This window comes from Phoca vitulina, unplaced genomic scaffold (genome assembly GCF_004348235.1).
Source record: "Phoca vitulina isolate PV1807 unplaced genomic scaffold, GSC_HSeal_1.0 scaffold115, whole genome shotgun sequence".
Taxonomy (NCBI): domain Eukaryota; kingdom Metazoa; phylum Chordata; class Mammalia; order Carnivora; family Phocidae; genus Phoca; species Phoca vitulina.
The window spans coordinates 851,213-870,491 of NW_022589818.1; the positions used below are offsets into that span (position 1 = coordinate 851,213).

The window sequence follows — 19,279 nt, forward strand, 5'->3', positions numbered from 1 at the left end:
GGCGGGCGGGCGGGCGGCGGCCAGCGCCCGGGGCCCGGCCCGGGGGCCCCCGCCCCCGGGCCCGCGGGCAGGCTCGCATTTGAGGAACTGCGCGGGGCCGCGCGCGCGAGCCACCTTCCTGTCCCGGGACCGCCCGCCGCCGCCGCCCCGACCATGTCTCGGATCGAGTCGCTCACGCGCGCGCGGACCGAGCGGAGCCGGGAGCTGGCGAGCAAGGTGGGCTCGGGGCGGCCGGGCTGGGGTAGGAGGTGGGGGGGAGTGCCGGGGCCCGGGGGCGCACCGATCGCGCCGCGTCGCCCCCCCAGCCCCCGCCCGGCCCTGCAGCCCGGGAAGAAAGTTGCTCCGGGCAGGGGCCGGGCGGGAGGAGGGAGGCGCGCGTGTGGTCGGGTGGGCACCCCTCGGCCCGGGGCCCCGCGGTCGCCGGCGTGGTCGGCCCCCTTTGTCCCCGTCATTCGGCGCAGGGCCCGGGAGGGCCGGTTTCCCGGTTCCTCCCGCCTGCCCCGCCGCCGCGGCCCCCCCCCTCCCCGCGCCGGAGACAAAAGTCAGCCCCTCCTCCCCCAGCAAATGGACTTTCCAGCTGTGATTCACTTCTCCCCTCGGGTGGGCGGGTGACTGGGGTCGGGACGGCGGAGGGACCACGCACTTCCTCCCCGAGCCGTCACCCTCAGGCTCCGGGAGCAGAGGTCTTTGTGTCGCTGGGACACTTTCCTCCGCCCTTAGGGGCCCTGAGCACACCTGTTTCTGGAACAGGGGGTCTCAGGTCCCCGACCCTGTCTGGCCCGCCGGCTTCCGAGCACCCTGTTCTCCCGGCGTGAAACCTTAGGCTGACCCGCCCGCCGGCACTTTGCCTCTGACCCTCCTCCTCTTCCCCGCTCTCATCGCTTCGTCTTGGGACCCATTCACCTACCATTTCCATTTCCAGAGCCTGGGGGATAATTATCCTTGGCCCTCACTCCTTCCCAAGTATCCTTTATGCCTTCTTTGTACCCAGGCCCACTGTCAAAGGCCATGACCTCTGCACACCCCAGACCCCAGGAAATGAGGTGTAGGTGCGCAAGTTAGAGCTGGGAGCGCTGGTGCATGCGGAGGGCACCTCCCAGCTGCCGGGGCACCCACACTGTACCCGTCATCAGGAGGGCCAGGACCCCAACAACGGCTGGTTTAATCTCTGGCTTCCCTCTGACCCCCGTGCCCTGCCCCGGGTCCCTGCCTGTGCTTGTCACCACCACTGTTCTCCCGGAAAGGGGCAGTACCCTTCGGGAGCCCTGGAAGATGGTGGAAAGCTCTCCCCACACCTCCCTCCTAGCTCCTAGCCTGGCTACCTGTCTTGAGGCTAAGTTGGGAGAGATTCCATCCTGGAACTTTTCCTTCAGGGGCTGGGATGAGATTGTGCCAACAGGAAAGCAACTAGGGATTTGAGTAGGGCCTAAGACAGGAAGTACGCTGGAGCCGTGGGCCGGCTGCGCTCTGCTTGGGCTCCCTCACCCCTGCCCGGGCCAGGCCCCAGCCCTGAAAGTCTGTTTATTTTTCAACCGTTTGAGCTGAGACCCTGGAGTAGAGCCCGGAGGGGGGAGAGGCGGGGGGGGGGGGGGCGGAGAGGTTTTTTGAAACCACGGAAATTTGGTTCCACCCTAAAAAGGAAAGCCAAGAGGGAGCTGTGGGGGGCAGACCTGGAGAGGGGTGTAGAGAGGGGCTCTGGGAGGGTAGATACTGGGGTCTTTTTTCATTGGGAGGAGGTGGGGGGCCAGATACCTGGGTCCTCATGCCTTGGTCTTTTTAGTGGTGGGGGGCCCGGGACTCCGGAAGCTTGGCTCTTTCTGTCCAGCCGGCCTTGGTTTGGGGAGTGGGGGGTTGGGGGGGCTGAGTGGGTGGATCTGAGGGCAAAGCGCCGCTGGAGGAGGGTGGTTGTCGGTTTGGGTTGGTCGGAAGGGGAGGGCCGCCTCCGGAAAGCTGTGGTTACAGAAGGGGGGAGTTGGTGCTTGGCCAACAAACCTTGGATCCCCCCTCCCCCCTCCCCCAGCACACCAGCTGTCTCCTTTCTTTTTATACTGTGGTGGGAAGTAGAGGGGGCCCTGCTGGAAATGAGATTATTTGAGGAAGATGGTCTCCCCTGCTACCTATTTGGAGGGATGGGTCAGACCAAGCCCTGAGCCCACGCCCCTGGCACATTCCTTGCCTGACACCCGGGAGCCTCCTTAGAGAAGGAGAAATTTGGGGGGAGCATAGCCCTTCTCCCCATCCTCACCAAGGCTGACTGTGTGGCCCCCTCCCCACACTTCTCATCTTGTCACCCCTTCCTCTCCACTCCTCATTCTCTCTGCTCTGCTTCCTACCTTCCCAGGTCCAAACCCCACAGGCCCCTTTCCCTCTGGCCCCCGGCTCTTCCCCCCCCCCTCCCAAATCCTAACCTTCACATCTCTCAGAACAAAGGGTCCTTTCCTGTCTAGGAGCAGGGTTGGCAGGCGCCTCCAGGATGGCTCCGGAGGCTGGGGTCCCCGTGGAGTCTCCAGGACCCCGACCCTGGAGTGTGTGGGGCAGGTGGAGTGGGAGAGAGGGAGAGGCGATTTCTTTGTTCTGAGTAAGGAGAGGTGGCTGGCTTTGTGTGCAGGACAGACTGGGAGAGGAGCGGAGCCGGAGAGGAGGGGTGGGTGAGCAGGGAGGGGTTGGCAGGCCTAGCAGTTTGCCAGGAAGTTTTGCAGGAACTGGGGGTCCCTAGGAGGTTGAAGCTTGTAGGGGCACAGGAAGAGATGCTGGGGGCCATGGAGGTTTGGGACGGAGCTGAGGGGGGCAAGTCACTGAGTGCTGCAGAGGGTTGCTTATGTCTGGGGAAGGGCCGACTGGGCTCAGCAGAGGATTGAGAGAGGGGCCTGGACCGACCTTGGATCCGGGAGGGGACAGATGTGAATGTGTGACTCCCATGCACGCGTGGGACCTGTGTCCGGTATGTGTGTCTGTCCCCAGATGCTCCGGGTCACTGTTCTGAGTGGTGGTCACCAGATTAGGGGCTCGTGCTTTCTGGAAGTAGTTCCATGTTGAGCCTCCGTGTCTGGTTTGAGGGCTGATTAGGAGCCTGAGCGAGCAGATTGGTCAGGGCGCCTGGAGCTGGTAAGAGAAATGGACGAGAGGAGCTGCCTGGACCCTTCTGGGTTTGTTTGTGTCTCCTGGGGGAGGGGTGCCGGCAGCAGCTGCCCCCTCCCAAGCCAGCCGGCCTGCCCTGTGCCAGGAGGGCAGGGAGTCCTGGTAGCTATTGTTCGCCGGCACAAATGCCCGTCTGTTCGCCCTCCCCCCTCCCCTCTGCTGTCTCTCTCCTGACCTGACAGGTGTGGCCGGGCAGGGGGCAGGCTGGGGGCCAGGATGCCTGGGTCTCAGGGCCCCTGGCCTGATTTTATTCCCCATGGCCCTTAGTGCCCCTCTTCTGCCTGCCAGTGCACCCACCCCCATTGTCTGGGGCTCATCCTCATTCATCAGGCGAGTATTTATTAAGTGCCTTTGTGTGTTCAGTGGTGGCTTTTTGTGTTATGTTTCTGGCTTCGGCGCTAGCGTTTCCATTTGGCCACCTTCTCCTTGGCCTGCTGCCTTCATCTTGTCCCTGGAAGCTGACGCAGGAGCAGAGCCTGGCTGAGGCCATCCCAAGCCCTCTTCTCAGTCCTGGGCCAGGGACCCACTGTCCCCCCCCAGTTCCCAGCCCAAAGCTCATCCCAGGACTCAGGGCCCTTCGCAGCCTATGACTGCACCCCTGCTGGTCAGGGGCTGAGCCGCAGGTGACTTGAATCGCAGTGCAACCCCAGTGGGACCCTCAGGGGCCCTCTGGTCACCGGGCAGAGGCCTCAGCATCTTGGGGAAGGGGCTGCTGCGAGTTTCGGCAGGAGCGGAGGTGATTCTGAGCACCTCGTGACTCCCCCCGCGGTCTTGGTGTGGACGTCCCTGAGGAGGAGTAGGTACCGCTGAGCGCTTGGGCCTTGCGGGGACTGGCACTGGCCCTCCTGGGGGGGCTCTGCCATCCCTGCTGCCCGCCGGGGAGCCCAGGAAGCCAGGCTTTGGCATTACCTTCCCCATGTTTCTCACATGAGAGGCAAGGTGCTGATTAGGGGGCAGACTGCCTCTGCCCCGGAGCTTTTGGGCCGCCAGCTACAGTGCCCTCTGCCCTTCACCCGAATTTCTTTCCCCAAAGTGACCAAGATCTAGAAGGACAATGGCGGGAAGGCTTGGGTTGGCGTCTTCTGGCCTCCGGAGGAAACCCTCCAGGGCCTAAGCTCATAGAAAGCAGAGGAGGAGTGAGACGGGGAGACGGGGTTTTAATGGCGCAGGGCGAGGGTGCTGCTGGGACCCTGTGTCCCTCGTCCGTCCTCCCCCCCGTCCTGCCTTCCCTCCCAAGAGCATGCCGACTGCCTGTTGTATAGGCTGCCGAGCCAGGTGCTTTTGAACGCCCTCCTCACCGCTTCCTGATGCAGCTGGAGAAGCTTCCGTGAGGCCCTGTGAGCAGGAGTGTCTGGACGCCGGCTGGGCAGGACAGGACTGAACTGGGCAGGAAGGGCTTCAGAGTGGTGGGGGTGGCCGGTGTGGATTGGGCATCAGGCCCGTGTCTCGCTGCGGGGGTTGGGGCATGGAGGTGAAGTGCTGTCCTGCAGGTGGGCAGGTACGTAGGAGACCAGCGGGACCATCTTAAGAATGCCTGGAAGACAGTAGGACAGAACCAAGCAAAGCCCATTCACTGCATCTCGGGAGCAGCCCCCCCCCCCCCCCGCCCCCGTGGCCGGCCCTGCGTCCATCCATCCTCCCGGCCGGGCGCTGGGGCAGGCACAGACTGCGCAGGGACAATAGCGCTAGGCAGTGCCAGGGCCGTGGCTGCTGGGCAGTGGCCGAGGTGGGGCGTGCTGCTGCTGCGGCTGCGGGGGGGTCCCTCAGCGAGAGGCTGAGTGTGGGGAGCAGGGGAGACTGGGCCCAGAGCCCCAGGGTCTTCTGTGGGCCATCGACACCAGGGAGGGAAGGGCCCGAGACACTCTGCTCTGGCTGCCCCCGCCCTCCCTCCTCCTCCCACCTCTTTCCCAGGTGAGTCTTCAGGAGGCCGAGGGCCTGGAGGGCAGAGACCCGAGGGCGGAGGGAGGGGGGACTTGGAGCAGCTAGGGCCGATCTCCAGCACCTCCCTTCTGGAGTTCACCCTGACCCAGACGTGTTCTTTTCCATGTTGGCTGGTCCGATGCTTCCAATGCAAGCATAGTGAGAGCTCCGAGTTATTTGTGTCCTAGAGAAGGCTGGGAGTGCAGCACAGAGGGGCTGTGGCAGTGAGGAGAGACCTTGGGACCTGGTCATTGAGGTCCCCCGTCATTCAGAAGGGGATTTGATCTTCTAAGGAGCTATAATTTGGAACAAGACAGATGGAAGTTAGACCAAAGGGAGAATTTTCTAGTGGCCAGATAGGTAGGTACCAGAGTAGAAGGAAGGAGGCCTGGAACACTGGAGGCTGGGGCTGGAAGGCTGGGCTTCCCTAACCAGGCCTGGGGCGGGGAGGAGGGAGTGGGCTGTAGGGGGGAGGTCAGGAGGGAGAGGCCATGGGCAGTAAGGGAAGCCACTGGGGGAGGAGGTGAGAAGGGGAAGGCAGAGGGGAGGGGAGGAGACTAGGAAATAGGAAGAGGAGGAGGAGAGGGGAGAAGTAGGCGATGGAAGTGGGGAAAGACCCTAAGACCTCCAGGCTTTGCTTATCAGCAGACAAACCTGGAGCTTCTGAGCTTCTGCCTGGAGCCAGGGGAGAGAGGACCTCCCCCCCCCCCCCCCCCCGCCCCCCCCCCTCCCGGCCCAGAGACCTCAGGGCACTGTGGCCCAGCGCCCTCTGGCCCCCGCGCTGTTGACTCAGCTTCTGCATACTTCCCTTTTCTGCCCGGAGCACAGAGTGCCCGCCTAGCACCAGCGCAGTGTGGTTTTCCCCACCAGCCTCTCAGCTGCTCGTGTGGGGAAGCCAAGTCAGGCCCAGGCCGAGGGCTCTCCCCAGGGCCCCAGCCAGTGTCCCCCACCCTGGGGCTCCTGCCCTCAGCATCAGCAGTCTCCACCCGCTCTGTTCCTGGGAAGCTCGGAAGTCCAGGGGGTGGGGAGTGTTCTTGCCAGCCCTGTTCTGTTGGTTACCCTCTCGGGGGGGACGTCAAGGGTCTGAGGTGACTGCCGAGGAAGGTCCTGGAGTAGGTGGGAAGAAGGGCATCCCACGCCCTCTCAGGCTCTTGGGGGACAGAGAAGAGGGGGGGAAATGACTTGACCCACAGCTAGCTGCCAGGGTAGCAGGGATGGGGACCCCCAGCCTCTGAGGTTCTGGGGTACTCTGTGCCCCCTCTTGCTGGAGGCTGGAGCCCAAAGAAGGGTGTTGCAGCCGGAGGACAGAGGGTAGAGGCCAGAAAGGACTCGGGATGGGAGCCGGGTGAGCCGGGTGAGCGGGAGGAGTGGGAGCTCACCCGGGTTTCTGAGGGTAGCATGAGGAATACAAGTCAGACTTCCTGCCGGAAGGAAGGAGACCCGTGGGCTGAGTTTCCTTCCTCGGAGAGACCAAAGCCAGGTCCAGCCTCCCATAGGGGCCCTGGCGGTTTGGGATCCTGACCCTGGGTTGGGGGTGGCAACAGAGGCATTCCGGCCGGTCTACTGAGGGGCTCTCTGGCCCCCCCACTGTGACTGCGGAGCCCGGCTCCAACACCCGTTGTCATGGTTATAAGAGCAGCTAACTCCCCTAGATCTGAAAGCGCTGGTGAGCTGGCACCCTCTGCCTCGCCCGCTCCCCCTCCTCTCTGCGCATCTTCCCCCAGCTCCGAGGAGAGCGTACAGCAGCCTGGGGGCGAGCAGAGCAGGGCTGGGAGGTGCAGGGAGGACGGCGGGCTAGAGCCGGGGAGATGAGTGCCCACAGGAGGCAGCCGAGCCGCCGGGGCCAGGTAGGTCAGGGGCGGCCCGGGCCCCCTCGGACAGCTGCCTCTGACACCCCGCGGCGGCCCTTCTTTGGGAAGGGGTGTCTTTCCGGCATCACCCCCTGGCCTCTGCCCTCCGCCTGTCTCTGGACAGCCCGGGCGCTGGCATCTTCAGCCTCACTTCCTGTCTCTCCCACCCCTTCCACAGACCCGGGAAAAGGAGAAGATGAAGGAAGCCAAGGATGCCCGCTACACCAACGGGCACCTCTTCACCACCATCTCCGTCTCGGGCATGACCATGTGCTATGCGTGTAACAAGAGCATCACGGCCAAGGAGGCCCTCATCTGCCCAAGTAGGTTGTGTGCATCCTGAATGGCACTCTGACTCGGTGCCCACTGACCCTAACCTTGCCATCTGTCCTTTCTGCCCTGGATCCGTAGGGTCACTCTCTTGGAGCCCCAGCGGCGCCCCGGGCCAGATGCTTGATCCTTCGCTCCCTTTCCTCCCTCCATGGGGCACAGCAGGGCTGTAGGGGAGTCAGGGGAGGGGGGGCTGGGGTGGCGCCCCTTGCAGCTGTTGTCCGCTGGGTGTCCCCCGGCTCCGGAGCAGCTGCTGAGGGTTAGGGGAACTGCTTGGAGAAGGATCAGGAATGTCCTGCTGGTGGAGGGGGGGCGGTGGCCGGCCGCGGCCTTGCACCTGGTTCTGCCTGTCTTCCTGGGCAGAACTGGAAGGTCAGGACTCGAGGGTCCCCTTGCCCCTCCCTTTCTCTTGACTGGGTGGAGCCTGAAATGCTTGCTTCTGCAGTTTGGAGTAGAGGATGGGATTAGGACCCTCTGTCTCAGATTCCCAGTGTGACAGACAGACCGTGAGAAAGAGGGAGAACAGCAGGAATGTGTGCGTTGGGGGGTAGCGGTCAGAGCTCCTGACCTTCGCCTACCTCGGAGGCCAGCCCTGTATTTAGGAGTCCGAGCAGGGCAGTCTTCCTTCCCTAGGATGCCGGCCTGCCCGCACAGAAGGCCCTGCCCCCCAGCCTGTGGCCCCCTGAGGTCTGCGACCGGGGCGCTCCGGCTCTCGGTCCCTGCGCAGCTGGAGAGCCAGGGAGGTCTCTCTGCTTCCTCACGACCCATCTCAGAGTTAGGAGGATGAGGAGGGAACCCCAGGCTGGATCCCCCAAGACCTGACAGAGCTCCCCAGCGGGAAGCTTGTTGCCAGGGGAACCGGGGAGGCAGGCGGCAAGCGCTATTTAGAGAGCAGGTGGAAAGCGCTGGGGGTAGAAGGGAGCTCTAGGGGAGTGGGGCAGCCCCAGCCCCCCCAGTCCTCCCCTTCACCCCACCCTGCCCGCCTTGTATTTGTGGAAGTGAGCCTGCTGCTGGGTATTGTCTGCAGGAGTCGCAGGGTTTCCTGTTGTTGCACTTGGTGGAGGGAGCAGGAGAGGGAGAGGGCGAGGCCCGTTGGGGACAGGGACAGCCAGCCGCCCCACTGCCAAGGCCTGGCCACTCCTCCTCTCCTACCCCATGGTGGACAGAGTGTGGGGGCTGTGGGTTTGCCCCGGGCCTGGAAAGGGGGAAAGGTAGGGGTCAGAGCCGAGCCGCGGGGAAGGCCAGGAGGCTCTGGGGAAGGACGTGGCAGGGTCTGTCCCTGCTCCAGCGCCGGGTCCAGCAGCCTTTGAATTGCTTAGGCCTGGCCACAGTTCGTGGGCGCACGTGTGGCCCAGCAGCAAGGGTCTGGCCTCCGGACGCAGCCATGCCGGGGTTTCAGTCCCGGCTGCACCACTAGCTGCCTGGCCTCTGGTGGGGGGGCTGAGGGGTGTCTGAGCTCTCCAGGCGGCGGGCCCCTCATCTGTAAAATGAAGATCCTTGAATCGACCCCCAAAGGGTTGTTAGGATCAAGTAACTGTGGGCCACGTGCTAGGTGCTCCGGGGGTGCGAACCGCCCCCCTGCCCCTGGCCCCCACCCCAGCTGCTCTGCGCCTGCTTCTGTCCCGTGGGCGTCCTCTTCCATCTGTCACTCTCAACCACCCCTGTGCTCCTTGAGCTCGTCTCTGGCAGCCAGGAACCCCTTTTTCCCTCCGGGCCACCCCTTAGGTCACCAATGAGTCAGGATGGCCTCCTCTGCCCCTCGCCTGATTTCCTGCTGGAAGGAAGGGGGAGGAGGAGGCGTGGGGAGGGCCGGGGAGAGGGGCGTCCCAGAGGGCGTGGCCGGGGGCAGACTGGTGTGTGCACGTGGGTGTGCCCCGTCCTGTGCCGCCCGGCCCCCCTCACCCTCTCTCCCCCGCCCTCCCAGCCTGCAACGTGACCATCCACAACCGCTGTAAAGACACGCTGGCCAACTGCACCAAGGTCAAGCAGAAGGTGAGGCGGCGGGCGGTGGGCGGCGGGCTGGGGACCAGGCGGTGAGCGGGCCGTTCGCCCTCACCCGCGTGCCTCACTGTGTGGGCCCACACCCTGCACCCCGGGCCTCGGGCCCGCGGCTGGCCCGCTGCTCCGGACACATCCCCTGGCGCTGGGCTCGGCCACCCTCATGCCCGTGGCCACAGTGCCGGCTCTCTCCCGAGGGGCTGGCCGCCCAGCTCCTGCCCCAGCCCGTGGGGGAGACCATTGGCGACAACTGTCCCTGGTGTCTCTTTTGCTCCGTCCCACAGCAGCAGAAAGCCGCCCTGCTGAAGAACAACACCGCCCTGCAGTCCGTTTCCCTCCGCAGTAAGAGTGAGTCGCGGGGGCGCGCAGGAGACCCCGGCGGGGACCCCAGGCCTCTCAGCCTGCGGGCTCTGCTGCCCCCCGCAGGTCGTTCCCCGCATGGCACCCTCCCCCCTCGGTTGGAAGTGCATGGTGGCCCCTCAGGGATGTCCAGCCTCTGGGGGGGGGGGCAGGGCAGAATTCCCGCGGGGGTGAGGCTAGGGTTGGCTGGCCGACCGAGCGCGCACACTGCTGACCGGTGCCGCACAATGAGCGGAGTCTGAGTCCCTCCTCCGCCACCAGCTGAGTCACCCTGGACGAGTACCCTAACTTTCTGAGCTTCAGTGTGCTCATAGGCTTGTTTCGGGGACAAGATGAGACAGGAGTGCGTTAGAAGAAGCGCACGAGTGCGAGGTGGCGCTACCGTGACCTTTCCTCGACTTTCCTCGACTAGTGGCCCGGCGGGGTTGGGGTGGCAGAGGAGGCCTCATTTCCAGTCCACGAACCTGGGAGGCCTGGATCGCGGGAAGCAGCAGCGTTGACGTTTGCCTGCTCGCTGTCCCCCCTCCAGCCACCCCCCGGGAGCGGCCAAGCTCTGCCATCTACCCCTCCGACAGCTTCCGGCAATCCCTGCTAGGTTCCCGCCGCGGCCGCTCCTCCTTGTCACTAGCCAAGAGTGTCTCCACCACCAACATTGCTGGGTGAGCCTCTGCTTGGGGAAGGGACAGCCGGGGGGGCAGACAGTGGGGACCAGGAGGCCTGGGGGGTCGTTCCTGTCCCTGAGCTCAGAACCATCGACAGGGAAGGAGGACTCAGGGTGCGTGCCCCTCAGACCCCAGCCTCGGTTCCCCATCTGGGGAGGGGTCTGTCCCCCGCATTGGGGTGACACAGGCTCTCTTCCCTCAGACACTTCAGTGACGAGTCCCCCCTGGGGCTGCGCCGAATCCTGTCCCAGTCCACAGACTCCCTCAACATGCGGAACCGAGCCCTGTCCGTGGAGTCCCTCATGGATGAAGGTGACGGCCGGCCCGGGGAGGCCTGCGGGGGGCGGGGCGGGACCCAGTGAGCAGAGTCGGGCTCAGCCGTGGGCCCTGCTGACGTCCAGGTGCAGAGATGCTCTACAGTGAGCTGATGAGTGACTTTGAGACAGACGAGAGGGACTTCGCAGCCGACTCGTGGAGCTTGGCCGTGGACAGCAGCTTCCTGCAGCAGCAGAAGAAGGAGGTGATGAAGCAGCAGGATGTCATCTACGGTGAGCCCAGACCCCCCATGCTGCTCTTGCTACCAGGGCCAGTTGTCTGTGACCTTCCTCCAGCCAGGGCTCCCCCCTCCAAGACCCCTGCCTCCAGCCCACGAGTTGCCATAAGGCCCCCGCCTTTTGGGGCTCTTGGTCTCCCAGGCCCCATCTTTACCCCTTCCTTCAAGTCGGTTCTCCGCCTTTGCTCCCGGCCTTTTCCACGCCTGGCACCATGTGGGAAATCTGGACGTGAGGGGACACGTGGTTCTTGCCCCAAACAGCTTACAGCCTGAGATGGCAGAACGTAAAGAGAAAACATGATTAAAGAATCATCTAAGACCATACCCATGCAGAATGTCAGCCTGGAAGGGAACTTAGGAACCTCCCACGAGCCCTGAGGCCCCCGCCGAGCCGACCAGTGTGGCCAAGCCACAGTCGGGTCCAACGAGCTGTCGCCCCACAGAACTCATCCAGACGGAGCTGCGCCACGTGCGGACCCTGAAGATCATGACCCGCCTCTTCCGCACGGGGATGCTGGAAGAGCTGCAGCTAGAGCCGGGGCTGGTGCAGGGGCTGTTCCCTTGCGCGGATGAGCTCAGTGACATCCACACGCGCTTCCTCAGCCAGCTGCTAGAGCGCCGACGCCAGGCCCTGTGCCCCGGAAGCACCCGCAACTTCGTCATCCATCGCTTGGGTGACCTGCTCATCACCCAGGTGAGGCCGGACCCAAGGGCAAAGGTGTGATCGGAGTCTGGGGGCGGAGGCGGGAGCTGGTGAGGCAGGAGGCAGGAGGCTGAGCCCGGGGGTAGGGTGTGGCTTGGAGGGACATGCTGACCCAGCCCGGCACCCCGACTGCTAGTTCTCAGGTCCCAGTGCGGAGCAGATGCGTAAGACCTACTCGGAGTTCTGCAGCCGCCACACCAAGGCCTTAAAGCTTTATAAGGAGCTGTATGCCCGCGACAAGAGGTTTCAGCAGTTCATCCGGGTGAGTGGACCTCTGCAGGACTCGCGCCCAGAGCCACCCCTAGTGGCCCAAACCCCGCCTCCTCTTTCTCGGGGGGCGTGGCGGCTGCCGCCACCAGAAGGCCAGGTTCCCACCAACCCCTGTGGCACTTGTCAACAATAATCCCTCCGAGCGAGCGATAATCCCTGTTCACTTCTTTGTCTGGTTGGTCCTCGTAGTAAACCCGGGGCACAGTGCTCCCCATTTCCAGATGCGGTCACCCAAGCCAGCGGGAGGTCAACAGCCAAGTTAGGGCCGTCACCAGAGCTTAGGCTCCAAGGGCCGTGTTCTTTGCTGTGCACCCCGCCCCTGGCCCCACGCTGGCCCTGAGCCCCACCTCTGCCCTTGTAGAAGGTGACCCGCTCGGCCGTGCTCAAGCGGCATGGGGTACAAGAGTGCATCCTGCTGGTGACCCAGCGCATCACCAAGTACCCGGTGCTCATCAACCGGATCCTGCAGCACTCCCACGGTGAGGGGGCCGGCCGGGCATGGCTGTGCGGGGAGGGCTCTCTGGGGTGAGGAAAGGTGACCCAGGGAAAGGACAGGGTCAGCCGTGGAGCCCGGGGCCACCTCTGACGATGGGATCCAGACACCGTGGGAACTGGGGCGGGATGGAAGTGGACTGGCTGGGCCTCATGCTGGCCCTCGGCACAGGGACGGAGGAGGAGCGCCAGGACTTGACCACAGCACTGGGGCTGGTGAAGGAGCTGCTGTCCAATGTGGACCAGGATGTGCACGAGCTGGAGAAGGGAGCCCGCCTACAGGAGATCTACCACCGTATGGACCCTCGGGCCCAGGCCCCAGTGCCTGGCAAGGGCCCGTTCGGCCGAGAGGAGCTTCTGCGGCGCAAGCTTATCCATGATGGTTGCCTGCTCTGGAAGACAGCAACTGGCCGCTTCAAAGGTCAGCAGTCAGTGTGGCGGGCCAGGCGGGAGCCCAGCGCCAGATGTAGAGAGGGAGGGGCATCCATCCTGTGGGCCCTCTCTCTGCAGCCCGACATCTGGGGCCCAGGGGCAGGGAAATGCAGCTCTCTGTTGCAGCAAAGTCCGAATTCTGTATTTCACTGCATGGGCCACACAGGGCTTCCCTGTCAGGATGAGTCCTTGCGTGCCCAGAGAGCTACGAGTTTGATGAGGAAGACAGAGAAACTCCAGGACCAGGGGACTAGAGTGGGGCAGCTCGCAGGGCTGCAGAGTGGGCTTCGGGAAGACAGCCAGGAAGGCCCAGGGCAGGGAACTGAGCCGGCGAAGGACAGGCAGGATGGAGAAGAGAGAAAAGAGCAGAGGGGGCCAGGGCGGGGGGCCCACTTTCCCGGCCTCTCTCCCCAGATCGCACTGGCCATGTCTTTCCTACCTAAAGCAAGGCCAAGAGAGTAGCAGGCCTCGGCTTTGGGCGTGAGGAATGAGGGCCAGAGTGAAACTGCTCCCCAGGCCTGAGGCTGCCTGAGGCTGCCTGAGCCCGCCGTCCCATGTCATGAAATCCCCCCTCCATGGGCTGGGGGATGGCAGTGCTTTACCGGCGCCTTCCTTCATCCCTTTCTCTCTTTCCCATCCCTCCCACGCAGCAGCTAAGAATATAAACCGTGGGGGTTAAAAATAGCAAGGCTGGAGAGCTTTATTTCTGAAGCATTTAGCAAAAGCCCTCCCCTCTGTGTGCCCACAGTTTAGTAAGATCTCCAAGGTCAAAGGGTGAGCATGTGTTTTCTTGACTGTGACCTCTGGGTTTTAGGGACTTGACCTTTTGTCCGTGTCCCCCCCCAGTGTTAAAGTGCGGGACTCAGGAGCAGAGCGGCTGGAAGGTGGGGCAGAGAAGGACGGTGAAGGAGGCCTCTGGGGTCGAGGGGGGGTGGGATTATTCAGCTGTGGGAGGGATGGCTGTGAAGCCTGACTGTCCCCTGCCTCCTGAGCACCGGGAGGTGCGGGCAGGGGGTTTCAGGTCAGGTCGCCAGAAAGCCCTTCTGTCAGCTGCGAGGCATGGCATTTAAAGTGCGGCCCCTCCTGCTCTGGGAATGCTTTTTACTCTCACAAAAATTCTGGACCCTTTCACCGGGAAAAATACATGTGCGTGTTATATTACTACGTAAAATTACGCAACTTTGGGAGGTTTGCAGAGCCCCCGAGACCCAGCAGTGGACACGCTTGGGGTCTGTGGTCCCCCGGTTAAGAAACGGCCTCAGCTGGGTGAAGAGGGTTTTCCTCGGATGCTCCGGTGACCCCCTCCAGTCTCCTCCAGCCAAGAAGCTGTTTGATGTGGGCACAGGCACCTCTCCCCGTGGCATTTCTGAGCTGTAGGAACGGGCAGGTGGGCGGCTGCAAACGGAGGAGGAAGCAGCCAGAGGGAACAGAGGCCGGGGACAGAGTCGTCAGGCCTGGCCCCTGAGAACAAGGCAGGCGGCTGCCGGGCCTCTGATGCTGGCCACTCTCCCGCCAGACGTCCTGATGCTGCTGATGACAGACGTGCTGCTGTTTCTGCAGGAGAAGGACCAGAAGTACATCTTTCCCGCCCTGGTGAGATTTTCCTCCTCCTTTCTCAGCACAGACAAGTGTCACGGGCTCTGCTTGCTTTTCTGCCCACGCCAGAAAGAACCCGAGAATCCCCCAGAGCCAACTGGTGAGGAGTGTAACCGTTGCTACAATATTGGGAGGAATAAAAACAGCTAACGCTGTGTGCGGGCACTTCCACACCGAGGAAGGCCCACTATGATCCCCTGTTTGTCGATGAGGAAAGTGAACCTTAAAGGTTTTTTTTTAATGTGTGTGTTTTTTAAAGTTTATTTATTTATTTATTATTATTATTATTATTGTTATTAAAGACTTATTCATTTGAGAGAGAGGGAGAGCACGAGCAGGGGAGCAGCAGAGGGAGAAGCAGACTCCCCACTGAGCAGGGAGCCGATGCGGGGCTCGATCCCAGGACCCTGGGATCATGACCTGAGCTGAAGGCAGACGCTTAACCGATTGAGCCACCTAGGCGCCCCTAAGTTTATTTATTTTTTTAGTAATCTCTACCCCCAACGTGGAGCTTGAACAACCCCGAGATCAAGAGGGAAGAGAGGCCGGGGACAGAGTCGCACGTTCTCCCGCCCGAGCCAGCTGGGTGCCCTGATAAACCTTAATGTCAGTTAACTTGTCAGGTCACATGTGCTCCCAAGTGCCCTCTGGCCGCACCAATGCCGGGGCTCTAAATTTATATTGCAGGTAGTCTCTTCAGTCCTTCGGGCACTGCAGATAGACTGAAGACCCAGATACCCCAGGTCAGGGCTCCCAGGCTGAGTCTTTCCTTTCTGACCTGCAGGACAAGCCCTCGGTGGTATCACTGCAGAATCTAATTGTGCGAGACATCGCCAACCAGGAGAAAGGGATGTTTCTGATCAGCGCCACACCCCCTGAGATGTATGAGGTCCACACGGCATCCCGGGATGACCGGAGCACCTGGATCCGAGTCATTCAGCAGAGCGTGCGCGTGTGAGTGTGCATGGCCTCCGGGATCCTGCAGCTTAGGGCCCCAGGCCACAGCACTCCCTGGGGAAAGAACCCAGGGTTCAGAGGGGGAGGCAGGGGCTGGGGGAGGAGCACGGTGGCCCGGGGCAGGAGAGGTCATCTGGGCCGGCATATCCTGTGTGTTTCATGCCGCGACAACCCCGAGCACCTCTCAGGAGTGTGAGCTGGCAAGCAAAGGGACGCTTGGAGCCGTCCCATGGTGGCTCGCCTGCCGACCAGCAGGGCACTCTCATGGGCAGGAACACCTCGGGCTGTAGGCAGTGGGCAGTTACTTGGATCATATTGCATTTTACCGTTATTTTCTAAAAACAAATGAACCAGGGAATGAAGTCATTAAGACTAGCGCGAAACCCCCATGGTCGAGGCAAGAAGGAAACCGTTCCGTATGCTAAGGCAGCCAACCTCCAGCTTCTGGGGGACGTAGGTAGGATTTGAGGCCCTCGACTGTGTGTCTCTTTTGATGAAAAAAGGAAAATGCGTGTAGAGCGTTCAAAACGGATTCTTGAAGATTATGCCAAAAAAAAGAAACTCAATCAGGATATTTGTCAATTTTTTTATCTTTTAGAAATGGATTTTCTCCACTTTGTAACATGTAAACTTTTTTTTTTTACTTCTGCAGTTTAGACTTTTGAACAAATTTTTCAGAAATGCATGCCAAAGTATGACCTTGCCTGTTCTAGGAAAACCATGCCAAATACCTGTCCTATTGGCAGTAGATCCATGGGGGCCTCTCTGTTAACAGTATTAATGTCTGTCATTGTGAAAATTATAATTAATACTCTGTAATCGATGTATCAAGCTTCTGCCATGTTCAAAGCATTGTTATGTTTTTTTCATTTAATTCTGACAAAAAAAAAAGCCAGTGAGGAAGAATGATATCATACCCATTTTTCAGATGAGAAATAGAGGGCTACCACCGGGTGAATAGTGGGGCCTGGATCTGGGCCCAGTTTGCTTCGCGCCGAGGCTGTAGTGACCATCCTTGCGGTGCAACCCCCGCAGGTGGCCCGTGGAGAGGCACACGCACCGGGAAATTCGGATGATGGGTGTGAAGAAAAGCAGGGGGTCGGGAGTGAGTGAAGCCAGGGCTTGGGGCTGGTGAGTCTTACAGGGAGGCACCGAGCATGTTCAGGAAGGAGGCTGATTTCCTGATCTCTCAACCCCACCCAACCTGTGACCTCTCTAGATGCCCATCCAGAGAGGACTTCCCCCTGATTGAGACAGAACACGAGGCTTACCTGCGCCGAATCAAGAGTGAGTCCACCCACAGAGCTCTTTAAGTAATTTATAATACATCCCCGCGATGGAATACGATGGAATACGATGGAACTGGTTGAAATGTGCCCGTGCTGGGGAGGGCTGATGCAGACCCACAACCAGGATGTACTGTGAAGAAAAAAGAGCAAGGTTTAACACAACATAGGGTGTGTGCTACCCCTGGTGTAAAAATAATGGGGATAGGGTATGTGTCACATGTGGTAGGTGTGTGTGTGTGTGTAGTATCTCCAGAAGGAGAGCTGGGAAGACCAGGGTTGAGACATTAATCTACTTTTTTTACTTTTATTAGAGTATGAACTAACTGCTATACAAAAAGACCAACAAAAATCAGTTTCTTAAACAAGGTAGAAGATCGTTTCTCTATAGTCCACAAGTGGGAAGTTCAGGGTAGTCGGTACACCTCTGCCATCTTCATCATAAAGATTCCCCACCTCCCTGTCCAAAGTGGCTACCCTAGCTCCTGCTATCACATCTGCATCCCAGCTAGCAGGGAGGTGGAAGGGAACAGGGAGAGTTTATACCCTTTTTTTTTTTCTTTTTTAAAGATTGTATTTTATTTTATTTATATATATATATAATTTATATTTTATATTTATAAATATAAAACATATTACATGTGGGGCCTGAACTCATGACTCTGAGATCAAGAGTCGCATGCTCTATTGACTAAGCCCGCAAGGTGCCCCTTAAGATTTTATTTTTAAGTAGTCTGTACACCCAAGGTGGGGCTCAAACTCACAACCCCAAGATCAAGAGTCGCACGCTCCACTGACTGAGCCAGCCAGGTGCCTCTATACCCTTTTCTTTTAAGGGCCAATCCGGAGAGACAGTCATGTCCGTTGACCACAGTTTAGTCCCATGGCAATGTCTAGCTGCAGGTCAGGTTTAATTGGGCAGCCACGTGCCCAGATGAAATTTGTATGGACTCTCCAATTAAAGGAAGATGGGAGAATGAAAGTGGTGGGCATCTGCAGTTCTGGCCACAGATCATGTTAGTTTTGCTTTTAAAATAAAAGTCCAGGGGCGCCTGGCTGGCTCCGTGAGTAGAGCCTGTGACTCTTGATCTCGGGGTCGTGCGTTTGAGCCCCATGTTGGGCATGGAGCCTACTTAAAAAAAAAGAAAGTTCATGTATTACTTTTCCCAAAAAAAGTGTTTTCTTTTCTGTAAATGCCAAAAACCCAGAATTAAGTACTACGCTCAGCCCAGCCGTGGCCCCCAGGCCCTTGGGCCGCCCTTCCAGCACGGCTCTCTGGCTGCGCCCCCCCATAACACCACCCTGCCCCCCCTCCACCGTGTGCTCACCTGTCCCGTATCCACAGTGGAGCTGCAACAGAAAGACCAGGCCCTGGTTGAGCTGCTGCAGGAGAAGGTCGGGCTGTTCGCCGAGATGACCCATTTCCAGGTGGAGGAGGATGGTGGTGGGTTGACCCTGCCCGCCCTACCCAGGGGCCTTTTCCGCTCCGAGTCCCTGGAGTCCCCCCGTGGCGAGCGGCTGCTGCAGGATGCCATCCGTGAGGGTGAGGGAGCCCCGAGGGAGGAGTCCAGGGCCATCCACTTGGCCTCACAGAATAGGGACACGTGACTACACGTGGACACACACAGCCCCAGTGTCCATACACTCCCTGGGGCGCCAGGTGTGGGGAAGGTGGGGGGGGGCGGGGGAGGCACAGTCCTTGCTACTGTTTGACGCCTTGTCCTGCATACGTTTGTGCTGCCCCTTCGGCGCCCTTCAGTGACCTCTGCCCTGTGGGGGGTGGTATGAGTGAGGGCCCCTGGGCGCCTGACTGTTACGCGTGGCTTGGGTGGAAGGCGCCCTGCCGTTCCCTGCAGGGTTCCTTGTGGCTCCTGGGCTTACCTCCCCCCTTCCCCGTAGTGGAGGGTCTGAAAGACCTCCTGGTGGGGCCTGGAGTAGAACTGCTCCTGACACCCCGGGAACCAGCCTTGCCCGTGGACCCGGATGGCGGCGGTAGCACGAGTCCTGGGGTCACTGCCAGTGAGTGCCTGGGCTGGGGCCACGGTGGTGGGTGGGAGGGAGGGGCCAGGCCCTGAGGACGTGAGCTCAGCCTGTCCTTTCCCTTCTCCACAGATGGTGAGCCCAGAACCTTCAATGGCTCGATTGAGCTCTGCAGAACCGACTCAGACTCCAGCCAGAAGGTGGGTCTGCTAGAGGTACCAGGGCTCGCGAGAGGGCGGGAAGGGGCAGCTGGTCTGTGGACCCTGACACAGAGCTGTGGGGGACGGGCGCCTGCGACTCCCCCATCCTTGCCTCTCTCTGCAGGACCGGAATGGAAATCAGCTGAGAGCCCCCCAGGAGGTGAGGTGGGAACCCGCTGGTGTAGCCGACTGAAAGGGAGGGTGTTGTGGCTGAGAAATCGGGGCCCGGTGTGGGGTGGTGTCGGGGAGAGTCGATATCTGAGAGTGTCTGGGGGCTTGCTGTCCCCAAACCCACATTTGGTCACCTTCTGGGCAGCGCTCCCATCCTGAAGCTTGGGCCCTGTCCCCACCCTCTCTGTCCTCAGGAAGCGTTACAGCGATTGGTCAATCTCTATGGACTTCTGCACGGCCTCCAGGTGAGCGGGGCCAGCGCCAGCACAGGCAGGGGAGGAGAGAGCGGGCAGGGCAGGAGAGAGCGGGCAGGGGAGGAGAGAGCAGGCAGGGGAGGAGAGAGCGGGCAGGGCAGGAGAGAGCGGGCAGGGGAGGAGAGAG

At 61.0% G+C, this 19,279-nt stretch overlaps 1 protein-coding gene across 9 annotated transcripts in view; it reads left to right on the plus strand.

Annotated features, from left to right (window-relative positions):
- Positions 1-19,279, plus strand: part of ARHGEF2 (Rho/Rac guanine nucleotide exchange factor 2) — a 32,069-nt gene that overhangs the window by 4,507 nt on the left and 8,283 nt on the right. For 3 of the 9 annotated variants that reach the window (XM_032398294.1, XM_032398290.1, XM_032398297.1), the window contains exons 2-19: positions 7,087-7,231; positions 9,163-9,230; positions 9,521-9,584; positions 10,126-10,255; positions 10,461-10,570; positions 10,660-10,806; positions 11,255-11,505; positions 11,651-11,776; positions 12,146-12,263; positions 12,449-12,697; positions 14,225-14,301; positions 15,089-15,258; positions 16,481-16,548; positions 17,893-18,090; positions 18,447-18,566; positions 18,660-18,727; positions 18,852-18,887; positions 19,093-19,143. In XM_032398294.1, coding sequence (XP_032254185.1) covers positions 7,087-7,231; positions 9,163-9,230; positions 9,521-9,584; positions 10,126-10,255; positions 10,461-10,570; positions 10,660-10,806; positions 11,255-11,505; positions 11,651-11,776; positions 12,146-12,263; positions 12,449-12,697; positions 14,225-14,301; positions 15,089-15,258; positions 16,481-16,548; positions 17,893-18,090; positions 18,447-18,566; positions 18,660-18,727; positions 18,852-18,887; positions 19,093-19,143 — 2,196 coding nt within the window. Of the gene's footprint in view, positions 1-98; positions 217-2,253; positions 3,939-4,806; positions 5,050-6,557; positions 6,906-7,086; positions 7,232-9,162; positions 9,231-9,520; positions 9,585-10,125; positions 10,256-10,460; positions 10,571-10,659; positions 10,807-11,254; positions 11,506-11,650; positions 11,777-12,145; positions 12,264-12,448; positions 12,698-14,224; positions 14,302-15,088; positions 15,259-16,480; positions 16,549-17,892; positions 18,091-18,446; positions 18,567-18,659; positions 18,728-18,851; positions 18,888-19,092; positions 19,144-19,279 lie in introns of those variants that run through there. The other 6 variants (XM_032398295.1, XM_032398291.1, XM_032398298.1 and 3 more) reach the window with 6 other exon arrangements.